A 23,156-nucleotide genomic window follows, 5' to 3' on the forward strand; every position below is an offset into this window, starting at 1 on the left:
GTAGTCTATGTCTATGATGAAAATATATAGATAAGATGGAAACTCCTCGTTTTATGATCAAAACTATATTTGGTGTGTGGATGAGCTATTTGTTCAAAGTGATAACAATTAATTTTGAATAAAAATAGAATGTTAAGTCCCATTTATCTCAATCAACTTAAATAAATTTTCAATTGCAATTTTTATCTATGAAGAAAATGCAACATTTGAAATAGTTTTTTTAAATTTGTTTTATTATTAAAATAAATTAATATTCTTATAATTTATTAAATGTATACGGGAAGTTTCAGCAATTTGCCTTAAGGCACGATGCCATACACACACACTATCATATTACAATCTGACAAAAAGGGGTTTTTATAGTAATTTTTTTCGAGTTACACGTTTTTTATGAAACCTATTTCCGTGTAAAACGAGGGATAAGTGTGTTCTTATTTTTCTAAATATAATGATAATATAACGATATAATGATAATAGTTTTAACGTCTTGTGTCGATAAAATTTATATGAAAACTACAAATCATATGATTTGTACAAAAAATACGATATATAAATATCTTTATTTGCAAAATATGGTTTACCAGAAAAATGATTTTTAGTTTTTTTCACAAATTATTTCATATTCAAAAGGCATTCATGAGAAACATGTTTGAGAATTAGTGTTGTGCTGTTAACGCGATAGAGCACGGAAAGTTCTAGTTCTTGTGCGCATTCTTGTATTTTTAACCCGATGCTCTTGTAAGTTCAATGATTCCAAATCAATAGGTTTGCGGTTCGGACCATCATGCAAGTGCTATTCTAAGTTCTACGATTCATAAATAGCATAAGTTAAAATCACTTATGCACAAGCTAAACAACTTACGAGCACTTGACTTGGACAATTCCAGCTCTATTTCCTATCGGAGCACTAAAAAAAAATTATAAACGAATCCCTCTGCAATGAACTTCCAACGCAAATTCATACCTATCATCCAATTACGATGAAATTTTGTGTTATTAAGATATCATCAACAGATACAAGTCTAAATACAAAATATACTACATTGTCTTTTTCTATCTAACTATTTTCATCGGCCGACACTAAATTAATCTTTTTCCTGTCCGAAGACGGAATGTCCTGCGACTCTCCGTGGGCGTTTGGAACGTGTCAACTTAACTAGACTGTCCTGCCTTCTTGTGTATTCTAATAAAGATAATAACAATATTTCATATTTAATCCGACGCGGATTGATCTATTATACAACTTTATAACGGCTAGGGTGACACTTTTTATAGATTCCCATCTTATTATGAATATTCTCGTTAGTGGTGTCGGACGGGGAAATTGGAATGAAGATTTTCATGATGTCGACCATAAGCAAGATGGTAAATGAGAGATTTGATATATAGCTTGAATAAAAAATAATCATTAATTAAAATAAATTTTTTTAATTAAAATAATTTTTTTTTTGTAAATTTACAATTAGATTTATGTTATTTTATAATTTAAAAAAAATAATTCAGAAACATTTTATTGATTAATAAAATTAAAATTCCAATAATCAAACTTATTGTTATAGCTTAATATTGTTTAAATAATTAGTTTAATTTCATTTTCTTTTAAATTTTATATCGTTCTTACTTACACCACTACTTCATTAATGTCTAATAAAATGTAATCTCTCAAATGTGATGTAACGAAAAGGGTTGTCGAGCGAATTGATCGGTCATGCTGAAGTTCCTAACAATGAAATAATTAAAATCACATTCCAAATAATAAAAAACTAACACGTTTGATTGATGATTCGATAGTAATAACCCAATGAATATCTTATACTTCTAAGGGTAAATATAAATTTCTAAGTCATGTTTGTTTGTATTGGAATGATTTACCCCGACTCGAATGAATACTGGTAGCTATTTTAAGGATTACGATATTTATGCCACCCATACTAAATCCTAAATAATGATCTCCAATAAATATCCTGCGTACAGTAGAAAAAAGTTACAAATCACGTCGATGATAAACATATTTTGATATAACGTTGTAATCGTATTAAATATTTTGATCATATAAATTGTATAATAAATAGGAAATGTACGTTCACAATATGTTTGTTTCATAATGAATAGAACCTAATGAAAGAGATGAATTTATACATAAATATATAATAACGATTTTAATTATGCTTCTCTAATGTCTCGTACTAGAATAGATATTCATATAATTGTCATTGCTTATATATTTCTCGGCTTATTCTTACATTTTATGACGCTACTTCTATTTTACTGTATTGTTACTGCTTTTATATTTTATCCGTTCGTAACATACAATATTTATATTAGGTGCTAACAATAACTTTGATAGCGCCTATAAACTTCTGTAATTGAAGCAAGAAATCATTGCGTAATTTATGATCTCATGTTCAATACCAATAACTTTATGTTCAACTAAATGGATACACATTTTATGATTGAATTGGAATGGGCAATATACACATGAGCTTACGAGTAGAAATATCCTTTTTCCTGAATCACTACAGCTGCGTATAATTTTTAGGGCGGCGCACAAAGGGAGAAAGTATGCTATTTGAGCAGAAATGAATTGTTTTGGTTAAATTACTTTTGTATAAAATATTCTGCTTTATAGGAAACATTGGTCGAAATAGATCTTGTTCATTTTAACTTAAGATTAAAAGTGCTGTACAGATTAATATCTATTTATATCGTGCCAAAAATCAAAAGTTAACTAATCGGAAAGACAACTAATGTAAAAGGTTGAAAAGTAAAATCGATACTTGATCTACGAGTCAACATTGATTCTGGATAAGAAAAATTTTAGAACTTAATTTTATTAATTAAAATCATTTATTTTCGTTTTATATTACAGTCAGAATTTATTTCGTTTATATTACAGAATGTTATTAAATCTAGTATAGAGTTGTAGAAATTTGCTAAATGCCTTGAACACGACAGAGTCAAATATATGTAATAATAAATATTTCGTTTGAAAGTCAAGTTCAAGAGTTATTCAATGATAATTTCAAACCAGACGAATCATTTGCAATTGCCAAAATGATAAGTTTCAAAATTATTTATTACATTGCCATGATAATAGTTTGAAAGTCAAGTTCAAGCGCTAATTAGTGACACTTTTAGACCAGGTAAATCATTTTCGATTTCACATGACCGTCCGCGGCGGTCGTGCGTGTGAAATTTGAACGGTTTCGGTACGGCCGCGGCCGCGATGCGGTACGTGCCGGTAGAGCCGACTGATATGACTACATCAGCAGATGACCAGATCTGAATGCACCAGAAGAGCGCACGGCAGATGAGGCACTAGTGTGCGTGCAGGGAGCGAAAGTGGGGGCAGCCGGCGTGCGGCGCTCGAGTCGGCCACAATTTACCAAAGATACGACAGTCAGCCGCGCGGTCTATTGACGCAAACAGCGTGCGAGGCGCTTACACGTGTTACTGTTAAATTACTAAAAAGATCACCGGCCAAAACTAATTATAAAGCTGTACTGATTACTTTTGAATGAAGTGGAGGAAACGAATTTATTTTCACAGTTCTTCAAATTCCCTGCAAATGCTAATTAATTCTAAGCCGGTTGATTAAATTTTTATAAAACATTATATAGCAAAGTTGTTTGAAAATTTATATATAAAAAAATTAATATAATTAATTTAAATTAAGTTCAAAAATAAATACAAATTATCACATTGTACTGGCAAGCACTTACAATTATTTTTTTAAATCAAGCAGTGTTTGAATTGTTTTATGTGCAATATTTTTTGTTTGGTGATGTGCATTGAACAAGTTAATAAGTTTATATTTGAATTAATTAGAAATATTGAGTATCAATAAAATTGAGTATGGACAAAATATTTGAAGTCAATATTTCAATATTCATACTTAAATAATTGCGTTTGCAAACGTTTCAATGTCCGATCGGGAACCGTGAAAGCCGATTTATCAATGACTAATCGCAATTTATCCTAATGCATCAGCGATGTCTCAAATCTCACCGCTTTTGAAGTTCCTCTTGTTGCTCCTTTTGCATTTAAGTTACCACAGGGCGGAGCCCCGTCACGAAAGACGCTACCCTGAACTCAAGAAGCATAATTGGCACGAGAGGGCATCTGCGGTTGAAAGATTTAGCAGTTCTGGAAGGCATTTAAATAATAGACATGGTCATCATACGCGGCATCATGCCGTCTTCACCACGACTACCACCCAGTCGCCCTACGACGCGTTGTTGAAGAGATTGCCGAGCAGAGATCATCATCATAAAACTGATTCTGACTACGATAATTATGACTTAAAATGGTTCAATGGAAGAAAAAGAGCTATAAGTCACCATAAAAAATTTCCGTCCTATCAACACAGAAATTCTGATGTAAATGATTATGATAATTACGACGCTTTTGATGACGAAAATGATGATTTAGATCCAGATTATGGATTTGCATTTACGAGATCTAAAAAGCCTCATCATAGGGCTACAACTTTGGCACCAAGAAGTTTGGATACAAGAAGGGATTTTATGCAAAGTGCATCGGAAAATGCAGACTACGAGTATTACGATGACGAAGAATACAAAGAAAACACGGTGAGTTTCATAATGATATATTATTTGTTTTAACGACACATTGTCAGTAATATCAATATGTTGGATGAAATAAACGTGTGATTAAAATTCTAAAATAATGCGGTCACGCGGAAGATGACCTATTAGAGAATATTGTGATATATGTATATAAATATCAAAGCAAAAAAGATCAAACAACCATATTGAAATTAAACATTTACATGCTGGTGTAAAATAATATTTAAAAAAGTAATCTATAATTTATTTGTGTTAAAACTTAAAACTTAACAGTTTTTAAATTCTATAAAAATGCAAATTATTTCAAGGCCGTTTTGTAACTTGTATATTGTAAAGCCAAATATAAAATAAACTAACTCTATATTTTAAAAAACTGATTGTGATGATTTATTTATTAATCCTATGCAAGCCACAAATTAAATTACGTATTCCAATGATTGCAAAGAATAGAATTGATGGTGCTCAATTATGTCAACGACTTCCATCCATTATAGGACCCAATTTCGAAATGTAGAATTTATGATGTCAAACATTGATGTCATTGTATTTAAAATAGGTTCGCACCCTACCTCGAGGCCAAAAATCTTTACAACAACTTCCTGAATGTGGCGCCTGTACTATGTCAAAATTACACAACATGCAATAGATGATTTTATCTTTTTATTACGAACGTTAAATTTCAAGCAGCTCTCATAAATTATGTTTAGGCTATAATCGTTTATTGCTTACATATTAATCACTTGTATCAAGTAATAAAAATGCTGTGAGAAAAAAATTCATATATGAACTTGAAGAAATCTATAACGCTTTCGGTATCATATTGTGAAATTCATACAATTTTAGATTAGGCTCTTGTTAAAGCAAAATAATATGAAAAACGATTTATTCTCTAATGGGGCTATAATTTTCTTACTATACGTTACTATAATTTTCCTTTGCAAACAAAAATAAAGAAATCCTGAATTATGAGTGATATGTGACAGAAAGTTGACGATTAGCTGAGTTTCATTTGCATAATTCGGATCTGGTTATCTCGAAACGAAAGTTACAAAAAAAACAATATGACTTTGCAAGGAAAATTCTTTGCTAAACTGATTAATGATTTTGTTTTGACATCAAGCGTTTAATATGTGACAGAACTAGATATTGTAAATAAATCAATCCATGATTTTTAGAAATATTGCTTAAGTTGATTATTATAAATTTATATATCAGTATAAACAACGTAAATCCAATAAATACTCTGTAAAAAGCTTTATGATTGAATAGAATTTTCAGATAACTTTAACACCTGCAATCTTAATCAACTCAATAATTGTTAGGATATTAGCCGGTAAACTATTTTTGTTAAAAAAAATAGAGTACATTTTCATACCTACACTGATTTTGTAAATTCTGTATTTTATCGTTCTCTACATATCATATGGGAATAGCTAACAATTTCAGAGTCGATACAAAACTGTTGTGACATAACAAAATAATACTACTATCGTCGCGTTTTGACCTACTTAGTTTTGTATCCTCAATATATCAAACTCGGCATAGGCCGAAAAATGCATCAATACAATGTTTTCTCCTTGGACCATTCTCGTTCAATATTGCGGGCGTCATCATAAAATTACATATAATAAACGTTTTGCAATCTCATCGAGCATCTTGATTTATTTTATTTGGTTGACAAGCTATCTTGTTGATCTACGAATATTTTAAAGCGGGATCTGTTATAAAAAATTTGATCGTATCATCATTAATAAAATTACTGAAATTGTAAAGAATCTGCAAACATGCTGCAGTTTTAATCTGCTACCATTTTTATTTGAAGTCTTTCCTGAAATTGTGTCAGATTTAAATGCAATTTATGCTAAAATTTTTGAGAATTTAGAAATTTAGCATTAAGCAATCAGTGCTATTTTTATGTGTTCTTTCAGTTATTGTATGATGTAATTCCCCATAGTCATAACCTATCATCATTAGAAGACAATCCAGTGGTTGTCCATTTTTTTGTTATGAGATTTTTAATAAGTGATGAGTTTTTGGATTTGTATTTGTGAATAAAACGAAGTTTTTAAACTAAGTTTTTTATTGCTATCGAGGTACATAAAACCAGCATTTTTCATTTATGTATTTCATTTATTTAATTTAATTCATTGATATCAATAATATAATTAAGTTTTTTTCCTATCTTAAATTTCTTTATTTAATCAATTGATTCATTTATAATATATATTGTTTGTTTATTATTAAACACCAAAACTATAACTACATTATAAGATAAAATAAAAAATAAAACATCCAATTTTTTTTGATGATTAAGAATCAAGATGATCCAGTTGGGTGGAGATGAATTACCATCGCGTAAGGCTATTTTTACTTAAAATCATATTTGAATTTATATTTTCAAGTCACAACTGATATCAGGTGGTTCAAGGCAGGAGTTGAACCTGGAACCATGTGGTTGGAAATCCTTAAATGTTATCATGTAAAAATAATAATAATGAATCTGTAAATATGTAATTATATGTTGAATCAAATTGAATTCTTTTCATATAATTTTGGCAGTTATTTTTATGAGTTTATAATCTTTATGTAAGCATTGTATTGTGCCTGCATACATTTTATCACGTTCGGTCCATTTATTTCGGGGGCGTCTCATCTTATGCAGAAACATCCATTATTATTACGATTCGTCGTGCTCCGCACCTGACGACAATGAACATTACCATCACGTTTTTATTCATTCATTCATTCTTTTCGGTCCTTTTATTTATTTATATTTTTTGCTTTATAATTCGGATCGTTCTCATTCTCGGACGTTCAATTCGCCTTCGTTTTTGAGTCGGTTTTGAGTCTCTGACTTGGGATTAAAATATCTAAATCTTCGAAAGGCAGCAACACCGCGTGAGGTATGTCATTATGGAACATTTGCCATTTGATGTTGCGCAGTAATTGATTCACGGGCACACGGGCGAATAAAATGTTTGCATATATGAAAAGCTAAACGAGTTTTTCATGATATGTAGGCGCATCGCGAACAGGAATTGGACATATTAATAAATTCTAATATGAATATAAAATCTACATTTTAAATGAGAAACACATTTCGCAATGGTAAGAATTAATCTGCGTGGTCAATAATGTAGTTATTTAAAATAAATTACTATATCACTTGGTGATCACATGTTATTTCATTTCTAATTCCTAAAAGAGTATGTTTTTATCAAGAAATCCGATTGATCAGGCAAAATGCCACTGACACCTATTTTCATTGTATGTTTTGCAAGAAATTGCACTTAGCAATTACAATATAATATAATAATAATGGTATAGATAATTTTATAGTTTAATAGCCCCATCATCATACATTTACAATGAGAGATCAATAGACCTCTTTATGCCGCTCCTAAGACGTCCTGACGTCATTGTGAGGAATACCGTTCATACGAAGACCAACTCAGATCACATATGCATAATATGTATTATGGCTTTTGAACTTCTACATCTGACAGGGCTGAATATAATATTAATAATTTTAATGTCCAGAAATCGAAAGTATCAGATTAGAGCTATCAGACAACAGACCAGGAAATAAATTACACTTGCAAATGATGGTAGATGGAAACAATGTAAGACTAGAATCATTTAAGTTTGCGCCTCAACATTAAATCTTATATGTTTTTTAAAATAACTCACAAAATTGTAATATAATTAATGAAAAACGCCAAAAGTTTCCAAAAATCTATATGATATATTTAGAAGATTGTATATGAAATAACCAGTTGTAGGTGGCATTTTACCCTAAGGACCATACATTCCGGTTTGGCCGGGATGTATGGTCCCGGATTTGCACACTGTGTCCCGGATTTTTCTCAAAGCAATATTTGTCCCGGATTTAGATCTTTTGTCCCGGATTGCCCCGGAAAAATATAGGCTTAAATTGAATTTTTCCTCTTACTTGATAATAAAATTACAATTACTCATCAAATATCTGAAAATGATATATGCAAGGAGTACATATGCCTATATGAGTCAAGGCGTTATGAATAAAAAAATTGCCGAATGCAAAATTTCCAAGGGGGTTTAAATAGCCTCTCACATTAATAATTTCGAACTGTTGTTTTCTATCTTACGAAAATTAGCTAAAATTATGAAAACAAACTTTATGACTGCCTGACACAAATTCTTATTTTTTTGCTCATTTAAAAAACTGATTTTTATCGCATTCTTACCCCCGCCCCCTCCTAACAATTTGTCGTCCTGTTTTTGATATAAAAAATATGGTCATCTTACCTAAGGTAACCAGATATGTAGAAATAATTAAATTAATCAATAAGTATTAAGATTAAATAAAACTTTTAAAAATAATAATATTTGAAAATTTGAAACGACCCATTTAAATTTTATATCAAGCATATTTTTTAGATTTAGGTAAAAATTTTGATATATGCTTCCACACACAATGACTTGGGTCAGCGAACAATATTGAAAGTTGAGAATACCATTTAAATAAGATCAAACAAGAGGACCACAGATAATTGAAAAAAATAGTTAAGAAATTATATAATATTTTTAACATGCATTTAATATTTTAAATAATTTTTATAAGACCATTAATGTTGTTATGATATTATTATCTCGTCAAGAATTTTCTTATTTCCGTGCAATTTGTCTAACCTTTAAAATTGATTCTAAGTGATGTTCTTGGAACTGCAATATTAATAATAGCAGTATGTCGATTTCATAGAAGATCGCGTTCGGATTCATCTCATAAGAAATTACTTTGTACTGCGACCTAAAGAGCATTTCTCTGCGTCCATTTATCATATAAGTGATATATGATCAATGACATCTAACAGTACTGAGTATTGACGATCATTAGGATAAGTTGTCTACTAAGCTCCGATTGAAGTCTTTCTTGGCAGAATACAATAATTTTGGCAATGTTTTCAGACTAATATTTCGATGTTTTTCTGTGACAAAACTGTTTACTAGGAATCAATGGCAAACATGCTCGTTAACGGGTCAATTATACACAATAACGTTATCTTTATGCATTCTCGGAAACTTGCGACGGGCTTAATATACGACACACTGAAATGGCACTTCGTAAGTGCATCTATTGCGCATATTAATAGGCAACTGACAACCACATATTTGACATTGCACAAGAATTAATTTTATTGCAATTATATTGCCAGAAGTCATAAGAAGCCAATAAAGCTTAATAACAGGACTATCGGATAATAAGTAACAAAATTCGCGATAGATGAGGGTAATAAACTCTACATCATAAGGAAACTCTACATGTTAAAAAAATGATAAATTTATGGAGAAAAAGCTAATAATAAATGAAATTACCTTTCAATCAATTAACGTTCGACTAATTGAAAAATAATAATAGTTCACTTTTAAGTTCTTATAGAAATAATTAATTAATTATCATTTTGGTTCAAAATGTTAAAAGTTATATTTTTGTTTATTTTTTCGAAAAATTATTTGTTGCATTTTGACTTTTTCATGAATCATTTAAAACAATCTAAATTATCGATTGATGCTCTAAAATACTTTATCTTTACACATCAGCATAAATATTCAAAACAAATTATTTCCTGATAGTCATATGGTTCATATGATATTTATTTCAATTTAAAATAGAGCAATTTAGTTTAAATTTTGTTCTTTATATTTATTTAAAACTATTTGAGGTATTTGGAATTAATCAATACAAACTGTATTGGCTTTCACTTGAAAAATAAAAGGTCATGATATCGAAGTGATTTTGAAAAACCGGTGTTTATAATTACATGCAATACTCTGATTAAATTAAAATTCTGCGAAATGTTGATTGAAACAAGCACACATACTGATGCAAAAATTACTTGTATAAAATGTTTCAATAAGTTTAACTTACTCTGGTAATATTTGTTTGAGCTATTTTACTATTTATATGTATATATATGTATATGTATGTACATTTGTTGCTAATTACCCGCTTATCATAAAATTATATGTTTTTATGATGTGGGTGGCCCTGTAGGCAATACAACATAACGAAATTGAAAGTGTTGTATTTTACAATAGAGACATAAACTTGCAAAATATTTCAATAACAATACATATCATTTTATACAAATGTTTTAAATAAACAAAGTAGTTATTCTTCAATACAAACGATATTAATTCTACTGATGGTGCAAATTGGTAAGTTAACAGCGATGTTTGAGGACTGTATCACTTTAATAGGGACATATATATATATATATATATATATATATATATATATATATATTCATTTTCAATGATTAGAATATTATTTATAAAATATTTCTAATTATTTCAGTCAATAGTAAATAATTATTTTTCTTAATATTTTTCTTGTATACCCAAGATCAAAGACTTAGGAAAAAATGGAAACTTTGAATGTCGGATGTAGCAAAATAATTGAAAAAATAAACAAGGCGTATAACGAGGCGCCCGAATCGGTGGCATATTGTTTTAATAAACCTGGGACTTCTGGACTTGACTAATTAGTTATTTAATAGTTAAATACACTTGACTGCGGTAGAGGTAAAGAATAAATAATAACATTGACACATGAATTCCTTCCCGAAAAATTCCAGAAATTATTTTAATTATCATTTAAAAAAAAACTATTATATTTTATATTGATGATCTTTTATCGGGCAATCTGCGTGTGGTCCATTATTAAACAAACAACCATTGACAATGACATGATCTGTGCTGAACTCTCATTAGAAACATATGAGCTTAAGGATCGGAGTCAAAGGTCACTTGATTTCGGAGGACTTGAGCTTGATATTTGATTGCAATTATGGTTAGGACAATTACCATTTAGTGTTCTACTAATAAGCCCTTAAGTAGATGGTAATAGAATAGAACAGAATGCATTTTTGATTGGGTCTGAATGGGTTACATTAATTTATACATGAAATACAAAGAAAAATATAATAAATTTGTGTGGCTATAGAGCAACTATTGCAGATTGATCCATTTTATTTAAGTTTTATAATTAAACATTATTTTAACATTTTCGAAATCAGTGCAGCCGTTTTTGCAATGCTGACAAAAGATCTAAATTTGATTTGCATACACATACACATACATACTTTTTTCAATTTTAAGGTCAAACGGTTCAGAATGACTTGAAACGGCAAGAAAACATAAAATTAGTAAATCAGACGTTCTGGAAAATTGTTTTTCTTTGGAAAGATAAAAAATATAATGAAGATAGATAAAAAATGTGAAACAAATTAAGTGTTTGATTTGATAAATATAATAAACTTGTGTATAGTAAACCGTTGTGAAAAGCTTCATCATATCGTAGTAAAATACAAAAACTCTATTTATTAAACATCTTATCGTTGCATTTGAAGAAATATTTAGATATAAGAAATTTCATGAAGCAATATACCGCAATATCAATTTAAGAATATTGCAAAATTTAGTATATGAAACGATAATTAATATTTCTCTAAAATGTTTCTAATTCAAGTTTGAAAAGTCTGACACAAAAGACATTATTGCGAAAAAAAGCTACAAAAAATTAGATAGATAGAATTAGAATAGATATTAGATTAGATTGAATATATCGCATTATGTGTGACTTAGCTTTTTATGCCCTGAATAAAAAGATAGTTCGCATAAGTTTATTTTACCTTTACGAATTTATATTTATATTAATCTTCATTTATATATCTACATTTTTATTACGTGCTGACACTTAGGTCAATTTCATTTTCTCATAAACCTAAGGTAGTAAATGCCAAAATCCGCATACTTGTTGATAAAAACATCTTATCGTTGCATTTGAAGAAATATTTAGATATCCAAGAAATTTCATGACGAAGCAATATACCGCAATATCAATTTGAACCCAGAATATTAAATATATTTATGTATATGATCAATGGTGAATGTTTAATATCTAATAAAGCTGATTAACGTTACTTGGATGCATCATTGGGTTCGTGATGGTTATATTTAAATTTATTTGCTTTAGATTGAGTTAGAGCCGATGGGAGAAGAAGTGCATTTGCCTTTCGGAGAAGAAGATAATTTAGTTTCAAATTATTGTATTAATATGCTTCCTGAGTTTACATAACTATTATTATTAAATTCATTTACCACTTGTTTTCCCAAATAGATACGAAAAAAATTATCCATCTAAAGAACGCTTGTCGGTTTAAGCAAGAGACTTTTATTACACATAAAAGTTATTTTACTACTGCAGCAATAATGGTTAAATTAATAATTTATTATTACGGCTACCACAAATGACATATCTTAGTGAAATTTCAATTAGTACCGAACTTTTTGTCTCGATCGAGCGGCGGTAAATTTCAAAATCATAAGTAAATATAATCACAATAGAATTATGTGCGCAATTAAAAGTTTAATTATGTGAGCAGTCAATGAGAATACTGTTTGGATAGCTTAAATTTCAAATATATCTGTATGTCGTTAAATTTATTCTGTAATTTATAACGGTTTGGGTTGTATAAGTATGAAATGCACGAGCTTTCGTTTTCTATTATTATGAAAATTTAAAATAATAATTACTTTGGGACAATGAAATACTATTTATGGATACCTGCGCTGAAGTTTTCAATACTTAAAATTAATTTATACACATTTCAATAAAATATTACTGAGACTTTACCCATGTCTATATAATTCTCTGCATCTTCAGAAAAATTGCCAAGTCAGAATTTCTTTAAGTACTAATTGAATAATAATCTTAGTACATCTGTATCTATATTTGTTTAAATGAAACAAACTTTATTGGTCAATAAATATTAATTCCCTTCCTTCGTTTATAATTAATACATCGGTATACCAAAACAGACGTTGCTACTTTAATAACAATAAATCGTTCAATAAATTTTATTGCATCGATACAAGTCGATATAAAATTCTCATATGCATTTAATAATCAGCACTTCAAACGAAAACGATCGAGAGTGAAATGAAGAAATTTTATTATTTTAAGCACTGTTGTAAAATTTTATTTTTATTTTGAGTGCACTTGGAGCAACTTACTTGCGCAATGGTTTTTATTTCAGCCGATTATAAGGTACTGGAAGATATAAAATATTTTACTGATTATTAATCAGGAGAATAAATACAATTGCCAGGGCTCGTTTGACACCATTTGTTCCATCTACTTCGAAAGATTGGCTCAAAATATAAGATCTCTCTACGTCAACGATATTCACTTTAATTTATAAATTAAATTTAATGTTATTTTATTCTATTATTTTCTGTTACCTATAACAAAAACTCATTAACTCACAGTAAATTAGTCACTTCCCATTACTCTCCAGAGTATTTATTTTTACAAACAATCTCTGTAATTTAAACAGTTATAACATAAATACAAATTAACTCGTTTTCACCGGCACTCTATTAGATTTTTGTAGAAAATTTATAAATTTGTTCCGGTTTAGAAGCTATCTTTTCCTGTTGTGCAAATGATTGTTTAACCCTTAAATTCACCAGAATCAGTAGGTTTCCCATTCCCATCATGAGGTTAAGTTTTAAGTATATTACAACGTTATACCCGCAGTCATAAGATACAAGTACAAATATGATAGTCCCGTACATGGTATCCTAGGTTAATTTAAAATCCTCGCGTTCTATTTACATATTTACCCTAGGCATCTCTCTACGGCCACAGATCACAAAATAAATATTTGAACTATGTTTTATAATTGGTATCATATGCCCGGTCACGTATTGTAGTTGAATGGGACGATGTGTGCGTGCATGTGGGTACACGTGTTTGTCAGTTTGACGATCACCGGAAAAAAATGATAGATTTCGGTTTAATATTATCCTCAGCAGAGCTGTGATTTTGTTTTTAAGTCAATTATTTGATGAAAGCCAGATATGATGGAAATTAGAGTCAGATAAGATGCGTGCGCTAGAAGGCGTGTTCCAAAACGAATACTTAAGAAGGACCTCGTCTGAAATTTTGATGAACCTTTGCATGGTAGTAAAAATTAACTCTTTAAAATATAAGAGTCCTATGAAAAGCTGTTTAATTATATGAATTGTGTTAGTCATGTTAGGGATGAGGATCTGTGAATTGGATAACTCCTTCAATTATATAAATAATAATTATTACTAGATTTTTGTTCGATCAACTTTTTGCGTAATAAAACTTTAGTTCATTGGTCATATCCTATCACAATTTGATGAAAATAGCATTTTAACCATCAATCATTCATGGTATTTGCCTGTTATGGCAACTTGTAACTTCTGCCTACTCGGTAAATTGCACATAAGCATAAATGAAAAAAGTTTTGCGTAAGCCATCTAAAACCTTCTGAAGGACATTCAGGTGAATGACCTCAAAATGAATGAAATGCTTTTGGGTTGCGCAAAAATTAGTATCCACTTCGGGAGAGAAAAAATCCAATGTTTAAGTGTAAAACTCATTTCTTCAAACAGCTCCTGTAAGACCTCTATAAACATGAAATTTTTGCATATACAGTTTTAAATTTACTTTTGGACATTTTAGGATGAAATAAGGCTATCCACAATGTAGAAACAAAAGTTAGTAGTATATAAAAATGATTAATATTCATCAACTTATTACTTATTAACAGTTTTTAATATTTTATATGACCGAATGACAGTCTTAACGAGGTGAATTTCCATTTCCTTTCAATCCAGATCCAGCAAAGATGCAACATTCTATATTTTTTAGAGACATTACTGCGTAAACCTACAAATAATTGGAATTTTTTACCCTGCTCATCGTCCATTTATATTGATATCACGAATAGTATTTACATTAGTACTACGAGATGCCTATTGCTATTGCAGTCACCTCTACAATGCATGCATATGTAAATTGAAAATGGTCTATTTTTAAATGGATGTTGCCTTTAAACTATTTATAGAGATCATGAATACTCTCGAACGATACTCGCAAGTGCGATTCGAATTGAATGAAAGTGATTCATAACGTAAATATTTATGAGACGCCCAAGACAAAGAGTGGTGGAGGGTAGAACATTTCTTGGGATTTTGCAAGACGACGATAACATAAAATTCATTTTAAACGATCAAGTATAAAACAATTAGTGTGATTGAACCCAACAAGTCTGAATCAGATATCATCACATCAGTTTTGCACATGTGGAGCAACTAATACTCAGTACGTACACAATATTTTCAATTTACCATCTATCCCTATTATTTATTATCCCAGCACAATTTTAAATCTCATTTACAATTTGAAAGTGATTCAATTAAATCTTAAGGTGTGCTTGTCAAAGATCGTATATCGTATACAATCTTCTCACATTATGTGTCACTTAAATCTTCGGAGCGGCTTTGTTGAAAGCCGTCACGGCCTTAAGGAAGATGAAACAATTTGATAAGTGTTAAATCAACACTATCAAAATTAATTATGAAATACATATTTTAACGGCTTTAGTCGATAAGTAAGTGAGTGAGTAACAGAATACATTTCTTATAATAATCTATGAACTTATAGTAGTAGTTATCACATAATGACGATGCTTATGCGATGGTAATTATAAGACCATCAGTGATATTGATCCAATTTGGAATATGATGAAGTACAACTTAAAAACGAAGTACAATTCGAAGGAGCACAGATCAATCAAAAATATTATGCAAACTAAATTGAATTTTTTGCAATACCAAAATTGTCCCCATTATATATCATAACAGGATTTGATCCTTTCATCGTCTTGTGATACATTCAATGGTTTACTGTCAATTTTATTTGCTTTATAATTTATCGTACGAGTTAATTAATTTTAGACTCCCGTGCGTATTCTGATGAATATAATTCTAACAAAACACAACAGAATAAAATAAATTTACAGCCCATCTCGAACTGTGAATATCTATCTGTCTTATCCCATTGCAATAAGATATGATCGTTACGAATCATTAAACAACTCAGTGGGATGTAAGATGAGCAATAATTATTATATGATATGCGCTATTTAACTTTATGGCATATTCAAGTCGCACTCCTTATTATATTAATGGCATAATAATCCCAATGGTGCTAATGAGTGCCTTCTAACAATTCGAGAACGTGTCTACTCCTTATGATGTCTTCAATTCATCTTCTTAATATGCTGGCTCTGTATATAGTTCTATTTGATCACGGGAGTGCAATATAATGATAACAAGGTTAATTCATCATTGTTGGCGATTAAAAATAATTTTACTAGATAATTTTATGACATCTGTCTGCTGCCATTGAAGAAGCAGTAAAATGATACTCAAATATGCGCGTTGGCTTGAATTTTTGATAAATCATACATTTTACTTCCCGAAGGAGAGATTGCTTTTTCTTAAAACCTGGTTGGGAATGGTGATTAGCTTTTGGTACAGATAGCCCGCGCAGTTTCTTCGTAATTAATTGGTAAAAAAAACTTTATGACCATTTAATGAAACTTTGCATCTTAGATTTATTAGAGTTATTGGAGTTAGAAATATTGGGCCACACTTTTAAATTCATGTAACAATGTATAATTAAAATTGAAAGCATTATTGACATATTCATATAAAATTGAATAAACTGTTATAATTTCCTAAATCTCAAGATCCTACAGCATACATAATAATTTCGGACAAGAGATAAATGTAACGTGTTAAATAAATGAAATATCTTAATCAACAAATGAAATTCCAAATGTGATACTTTTAAATCGTATTGTTTACGGAAGAATTTATCCACAACCAGAATTAATGACTTCTTGCTCTAAGTTTTATTCTACTAACTCGACTATTTACCGTACGATTATAATTAAAGGCTACTAAAGTAATTGCAGTAATTAAATGTAACTGATAGATGAATGTGATTTGAAACAATTTTCACTTCGATAAACATTGATAAAATTAATTCATTTGACAACTTTCGAGATTATTACGAAGATTTATATATTGATTTATCAATTTTATCGACCAGGTCTATATAAAAGTCGACGATTTAAAGATTTACGATGTGATTGAGAGGCAGAATAATAAAATAATGTTTGCAGTTATTTAAGATAATGGATTAAACGACATATCATAAACCTTTGAGAAACTTTAACCCAGAAAATTACTTAAGCTCAATAAAATTATGGTCTGGATGCACATTTTTCCACTTCATACATTGTAGCTATATTAATAAATTTTATTACAGTTTCAAATAAATTTTACTATCATAACCCATGTCCTTGCAAATAAAATAACTCTTTATTGCTTGAATTTAAACTTCCAAAGCATTCAATTTTATGACGGTTTGTGACATTAATAGGTATGTTGTATTTAGTTAACTAGGCCACTAGGCTTTTCATCATGTTAAAAATAGAATTTTTGCTTTTGATAAATCTATTTTTTATAATTTCGTAAGATATCTTTGAGTCTTGATTAGGTATTACGTTTAACGACCGGAACGTGTCCATTAACCCGATGAACTCTGTCGGAATCGGGTTTTTATTAGTTCGAATTACGTGATTAAAAGATCGTAGGAATATAAACAGATTTTGGGTTTTCTTATGGAAAATATATTAAAATAAATGATTTGTTATCAACACTTAAATAGTATCTTTGACTTTATTTAATTTTGCAGCAATGTCCGAAAGGACTATTTTTATTTAGATATATATTTAGAATTATGTTTCTAAGGGAAAATGAATATCACTGCTGTTTGTTATCACGTTGTATGAGAGGGATAATTTGATCCTGAAACCTTGTGGTTGCAAGGCCGAGGCTGTATCATTTTCGTCACGAATTCTCCAACAAAATAGTTACATCCTAGGGGATGTTCATTAATCACGTGATCACTTTTTAAGGATTTTTGGACTCTCTTTACTCCTTTGTGATACTTGGTGATATTTAAAATTACCCCTCCCCCCTTCTTACCAAACATCAGCTCTATTTTTAGTACCAAAAAATCGTAATATTTTTAAAATATTTTTGAAAATTTTTGAATTTTCTTTAAATTCAGGTAGAAAATAAATTCTTAAACAAATATTTTATTCTCTGTTGGACTGACGAGATTTTTGAGCAAATTTCTTCTTGAATAGTGAGTTATGCTGTTACGGAACATACTTAGAACTTTGCTTATGTTGTCTCTGGATGATATCCATGATTCGCTGGCACAGCCCCATATTTCTCTAAGTATGATCATATAGGGTTAATGACAGTTTAAAGTATCATTTTAAATAAAAAATTGAATAAAATGATTCATATATCTGCTGAAAAAAAATCAATAATAAATATCTTTCCCACTTTCAATTTAGCCCGAGCCGCGTGCCATGTCCATTCGTGTGCATTTAATTTAACAACGCATCGGCATCGGCATCGGCGTGCATTTTCATTATTCGTACCGTTCATTTCCAACACAAATTTTATACGGCGAGTTCACAGAGGTTAACACGATAAATAACTTCTTTAGATTCGAAAAACGATTTTAATAAAACATTCGCGCTACGCGACAAGGTCACTAACAAATTTATACATATGTGAATATAACTCATTCGAAAAGTAACGATTGTGAAATCTTCATCAGCGACAAAAGTTATTGATGTCTATGATACCAGTCGGCATTTTTAAGCAAGAACCTGTGTTTGAACAAAATTTAGACATAAATCTATATGATAACCTGTGTTTTGCTTCAGGAAAGTAATAATTTCAAGCTTGACAATTCACTTATTTTCTATCGAACGCAAACTTTCGCGTTATATAAAGAATATAATAAACAACATGGTATTATACAGAGGTGGTATCTAATTTCACTTGAAAATAAAGATAAAAAATATGATTCAGGGTAAAAACAACTTGTTGAGACGCGGTGGGAAGGAAAAGTTAAAAGCACCAAGTTGGAAACACTTTCCATGCACAAGAATTTCCTGGGGAGTTCAGAGTTAGTTCCGGATTCAATTCCACGTTACTTAATAAATAAAACTAAAATAGCCTTTTAGTTCTCCCAGAATTCAACATTATTCACAACATCTTATAGAACACCTAAATTTGAAAAAAGAAGAATTTCCTAAATATCTCATACCTATCGACCTTGCGTCAGTATTATGCAAACATGTAGTCGATAAAGCACTTGATACATATTTAATTTATTTTATAGAGTATTCAATTGGTTTTGTATAAAGCTCGCAAGCCCACAAACGAGAACTATGACAAAATACCTCTGCAGCCCATTCACCAACGTTGATTGAAATTTAACACAATGGACCACCCATAATGAATACTTAAATACAATTGAATTTCAAAGCTGCGTGTGACAGCTTCAGGTAATGTTGATCATGAAAGCGTGAACTTATCTCGCACAGGTGTATCTAATAAGTAATAACTTGAATAATAAACGCTCATCTTTGATTGCGATAGCAGATGTAAATATTTTTCATTTCTTCGCCTTCGAAGACTCGGTCTCGGCATATCGCGTGAGTGTTTGTTCTAGTCGGCCACTGAATGGTTTTGTTAATTGAATGCGTAATTGTTATTACGTCCTGTGTGTGTAATTAGTTACAGACTAATTTATTAATTTGCTCTTCCATATGCCTTTTCCGGTATGTGGTCGGAATTGAGTGGTCCGGCGGCTCAAACTCATGCAAAATAGTATCTGGGATAAATAACTCTCACACCAATAATGCTCTAACCTCATTAAATGAAAATAAAATGTCTTTATTTATTTACTCATGTATTTATCTATTAATCAGAATCAAGTCATGAGCAATAATAAACAACAAATAAATGAACAATGTTAGATTCAATTTGCGAAAAAAAGTTAATGGTTTGAATACTCCTTTTCTTTCCTTTCTATATATAGAAATATTTACTTTCTTATGATCCTGAAGTATTTTAAACAGATTAATTTGTACACCAAACTATGTGCATCTTCAACCATTCGTGTCTTTTTATTTTTTTCAACTAGAATTCTTTTCTTATTCATGTTAAATCATTCGGATGGGGTATTTAAATTTGATATGGGTGCAGACGCAATTTATTTTCTAGTCAAAATATCAAATCAACCAAGTATATAATTATAGATATTTAATGAGTTTTATAAAACTAGTTTTGAATGGGTAACGGTATAATATTTCCTAAAATGCATTTGATGTGATATTTTGCTATTTGTAGTCATTCCAGAATTACTTTTCTGCTAGAGTAAAAATTCTATAAAAATTTCGTTCTTAAATTTTAGCAGGTATTAAAACTTTAATATCAGTTTTATACAGCATCATACTCGAAATATATGTGCTCAAGCCTAAATGCTCATTTAGAGCAAATCTATATCTATATAAATTTGAAACAATTTCATTCCCAATTTAACCAAGTAATTCCATTACAAGTTTTTATAGAGTTGAATTATTTATCGAGTAAATGTGTTGTATGTTGTATGTGATTTTAATTTTGAATACAATATTTGACCGGATTAAATATGAAAACTTTTAAGATAATATCTTCCTTCCTTATGAATTATGTGAGACAGGAGAAGCTTGTACAGTATATAATTAAATATTCTGAAACTTTACTTTTTGATAAGGGGACCGTCATATCTGTCTTATCTAAAAGGTAAAGAAAAGCAGGAGATGTCTTAAGGAAATTTATATATTTAAAATATAATGAATTTATTTTATAATCTCGAATTAGTATGTCTAAAACAAGGTAATACAGAAGCTTACGAATGAAATATAACCAATCGCAGATTCATCTAAATTCAAAATTAAATTGAAAAGACCTTTTAGAAATGAACAAAACAAAATTTGTTATTATTATGATTTTTATAATTATATATTTGTATATGTATGTTTTAATTTTTGGAAACTCTATAAACTGATAATTTTAACAAACTACTTATTATACCTTCTGTGTTTAGTTGATATTCTAACTAAATGTATTTTCAAAGAAATGTCGTAGTTTATCATTAGTAATCTAAATCATATTATTATTATTATGAGTAAATATTTAATTAATGAAGTAGCGAGCAGAAAATGTGTAACATATGTACGTGTCTAGCAAAACATGGTAATTAGGACACTGGCGTTTGTACTGAAACTAAAAAACGAACAACTCATTTCAATTATCATTCAGACTGAGAAAGAGATGGTATTAAAATAAGTTAAGGCAAAGTTTGTCGATGTAATTATGAACGCATCATTGCTCTTATCTAGAAAATAAACGGTTTGCGATTGACGGTCAATATACTTTATTTGTTTGCTAACGGTACGGATTCAAGAAACAAAATTATTATACTTACACTTATTTACTATTTAAAAAAGGTAAAACATTTTGAGGAATTTTATTGAACAGCGGATCGCCTATCTCTATCTCTATTTGATATATTTTAATTATTAAACTTTGTTGCTCACATATGAAACTGAAATAAATTATTATTCTTGCAGCGTTATTTATGTATTTTATAAGTGGTTACTTCAAAGAGTTCATTATAGCTGTCTAGCTAATATAATTCGCACATGCTATTTTTAGTACCTTTTACTATAAATATTGAGCATATTCTTTTTACGATGACAAAAAAGCTATTAACTTTGAATTATAGTAAACAGGTCTAGACCGCATATGATACCGCACCGCCGTGTAGGACATCAAACTCTGTCTTAGGCAGGTTTTGTCGTAAAGAAGCCTTCGGTTTAAAACAAATTGCCGATGTTATAAGTTATTTGCTTGATAATTATTTTGATTATTTTGCCTAGGCAGGTTTCATTGTGAAAAGAACCTTCCGATTCAAAACGAATTAACGATGTTATATATTATTCAGCAGGCAAAGCCTTCGGATTCAGAACAAAGTGGCTATGTTGCATGTTATTTGTTTAATAATTATTCTGATTATTCTGTTCGAAGATATGCAACTGGTAACCTTGCTACCTTGAAACTTTGTTGCGATCATTAATCTTGATTTCAACAATGGAGCATTTGATTAAAATTATAGGCAATCTTTATAAAACCGTGTGATGTAATAATTGGCCTTTTCACCTCGCGGTTTCTGTAATTGAGAGATGTTAGTAGCTTTTTGATATAACATTGCAAGGTACCAAATGTACTATCAAAAATTTGTTTATTAATTCATAAGTGGTAAAAAATAATTCAGAAAAAGATTCAAGAAAAATTAGCCGAATTACTTAAACTTGGTTAGTAAAGCAAGTAAATCAATCATCTCAATGGTGCAATTACTTTTAAATATACAATTTCCATCAAATTTTTTACATGTGCGTGTAATATTTAATAGCAACAGCTTATAGGATAATATTTATTTTTATTGTTGTTTATGGATAAATAAATAATTTAAGCCTTTTGTCACACTTTTTGGTTGCACATAATCAATGTACTTACATTTGCACATTTATATAATATTTATTAATATAAAATTTGAATGTAAGAGATTCAGTTACTACCATGACAAGTTCAAAAGCCGTCAAATGTTTTATCGCAAGTGAGTGGTTGTTTAAATACTTTCACAAATATTTACGTTCGTTTATACGTTCATTACAGAAAAAGGCAGGAGTCGATTTTTGTCGCCTTCACGAAATTACAAAC

At 29.7% G+C, this 23,156-nt stretch overlaps 1 protein-coding gene across 1 annotated transcript in view; it reads left to right on the forward strand.

Moving 5' to 3' along the window:
• Positions 1–3,785: 3,785 nt before the first annotated feature.
• The window catches only part of LOC113366629, a 68,237-nt gene continuing 48,866 nt past the window's right edge, over positions 3,786–23,156 (forward strand). The window contains exon 1 of the mRNA XM_026608265.1: positions 3,786–4,592. Coding sequence (XP_026464050.1) covers positions 3,993–4,592 — 600 coding nt within the window. The 5' untranslated portion in view covers positions 3,786–3,992. The remainder of the gene's footprint in view (positions 4,593–23,156) is intronic.

Source organism: Ctenocephalides felis, unplaced genomic scaffold, assembly GCF_003426905.1.
Source record: "Ctenocephalides felis isolate EL2017-DRISC unplaced genomic scaffold, ASM342690v1 CF-g0.4_SCAFFOLD_01170, whole genome shotgun sequence".
Lineage (NCBI taxonomy): Eukaryota > Metazoa > Arthropoda > Insecta > Siphonaptera > Pulicidae > Ctenocephalides > Ctenocephalides felis.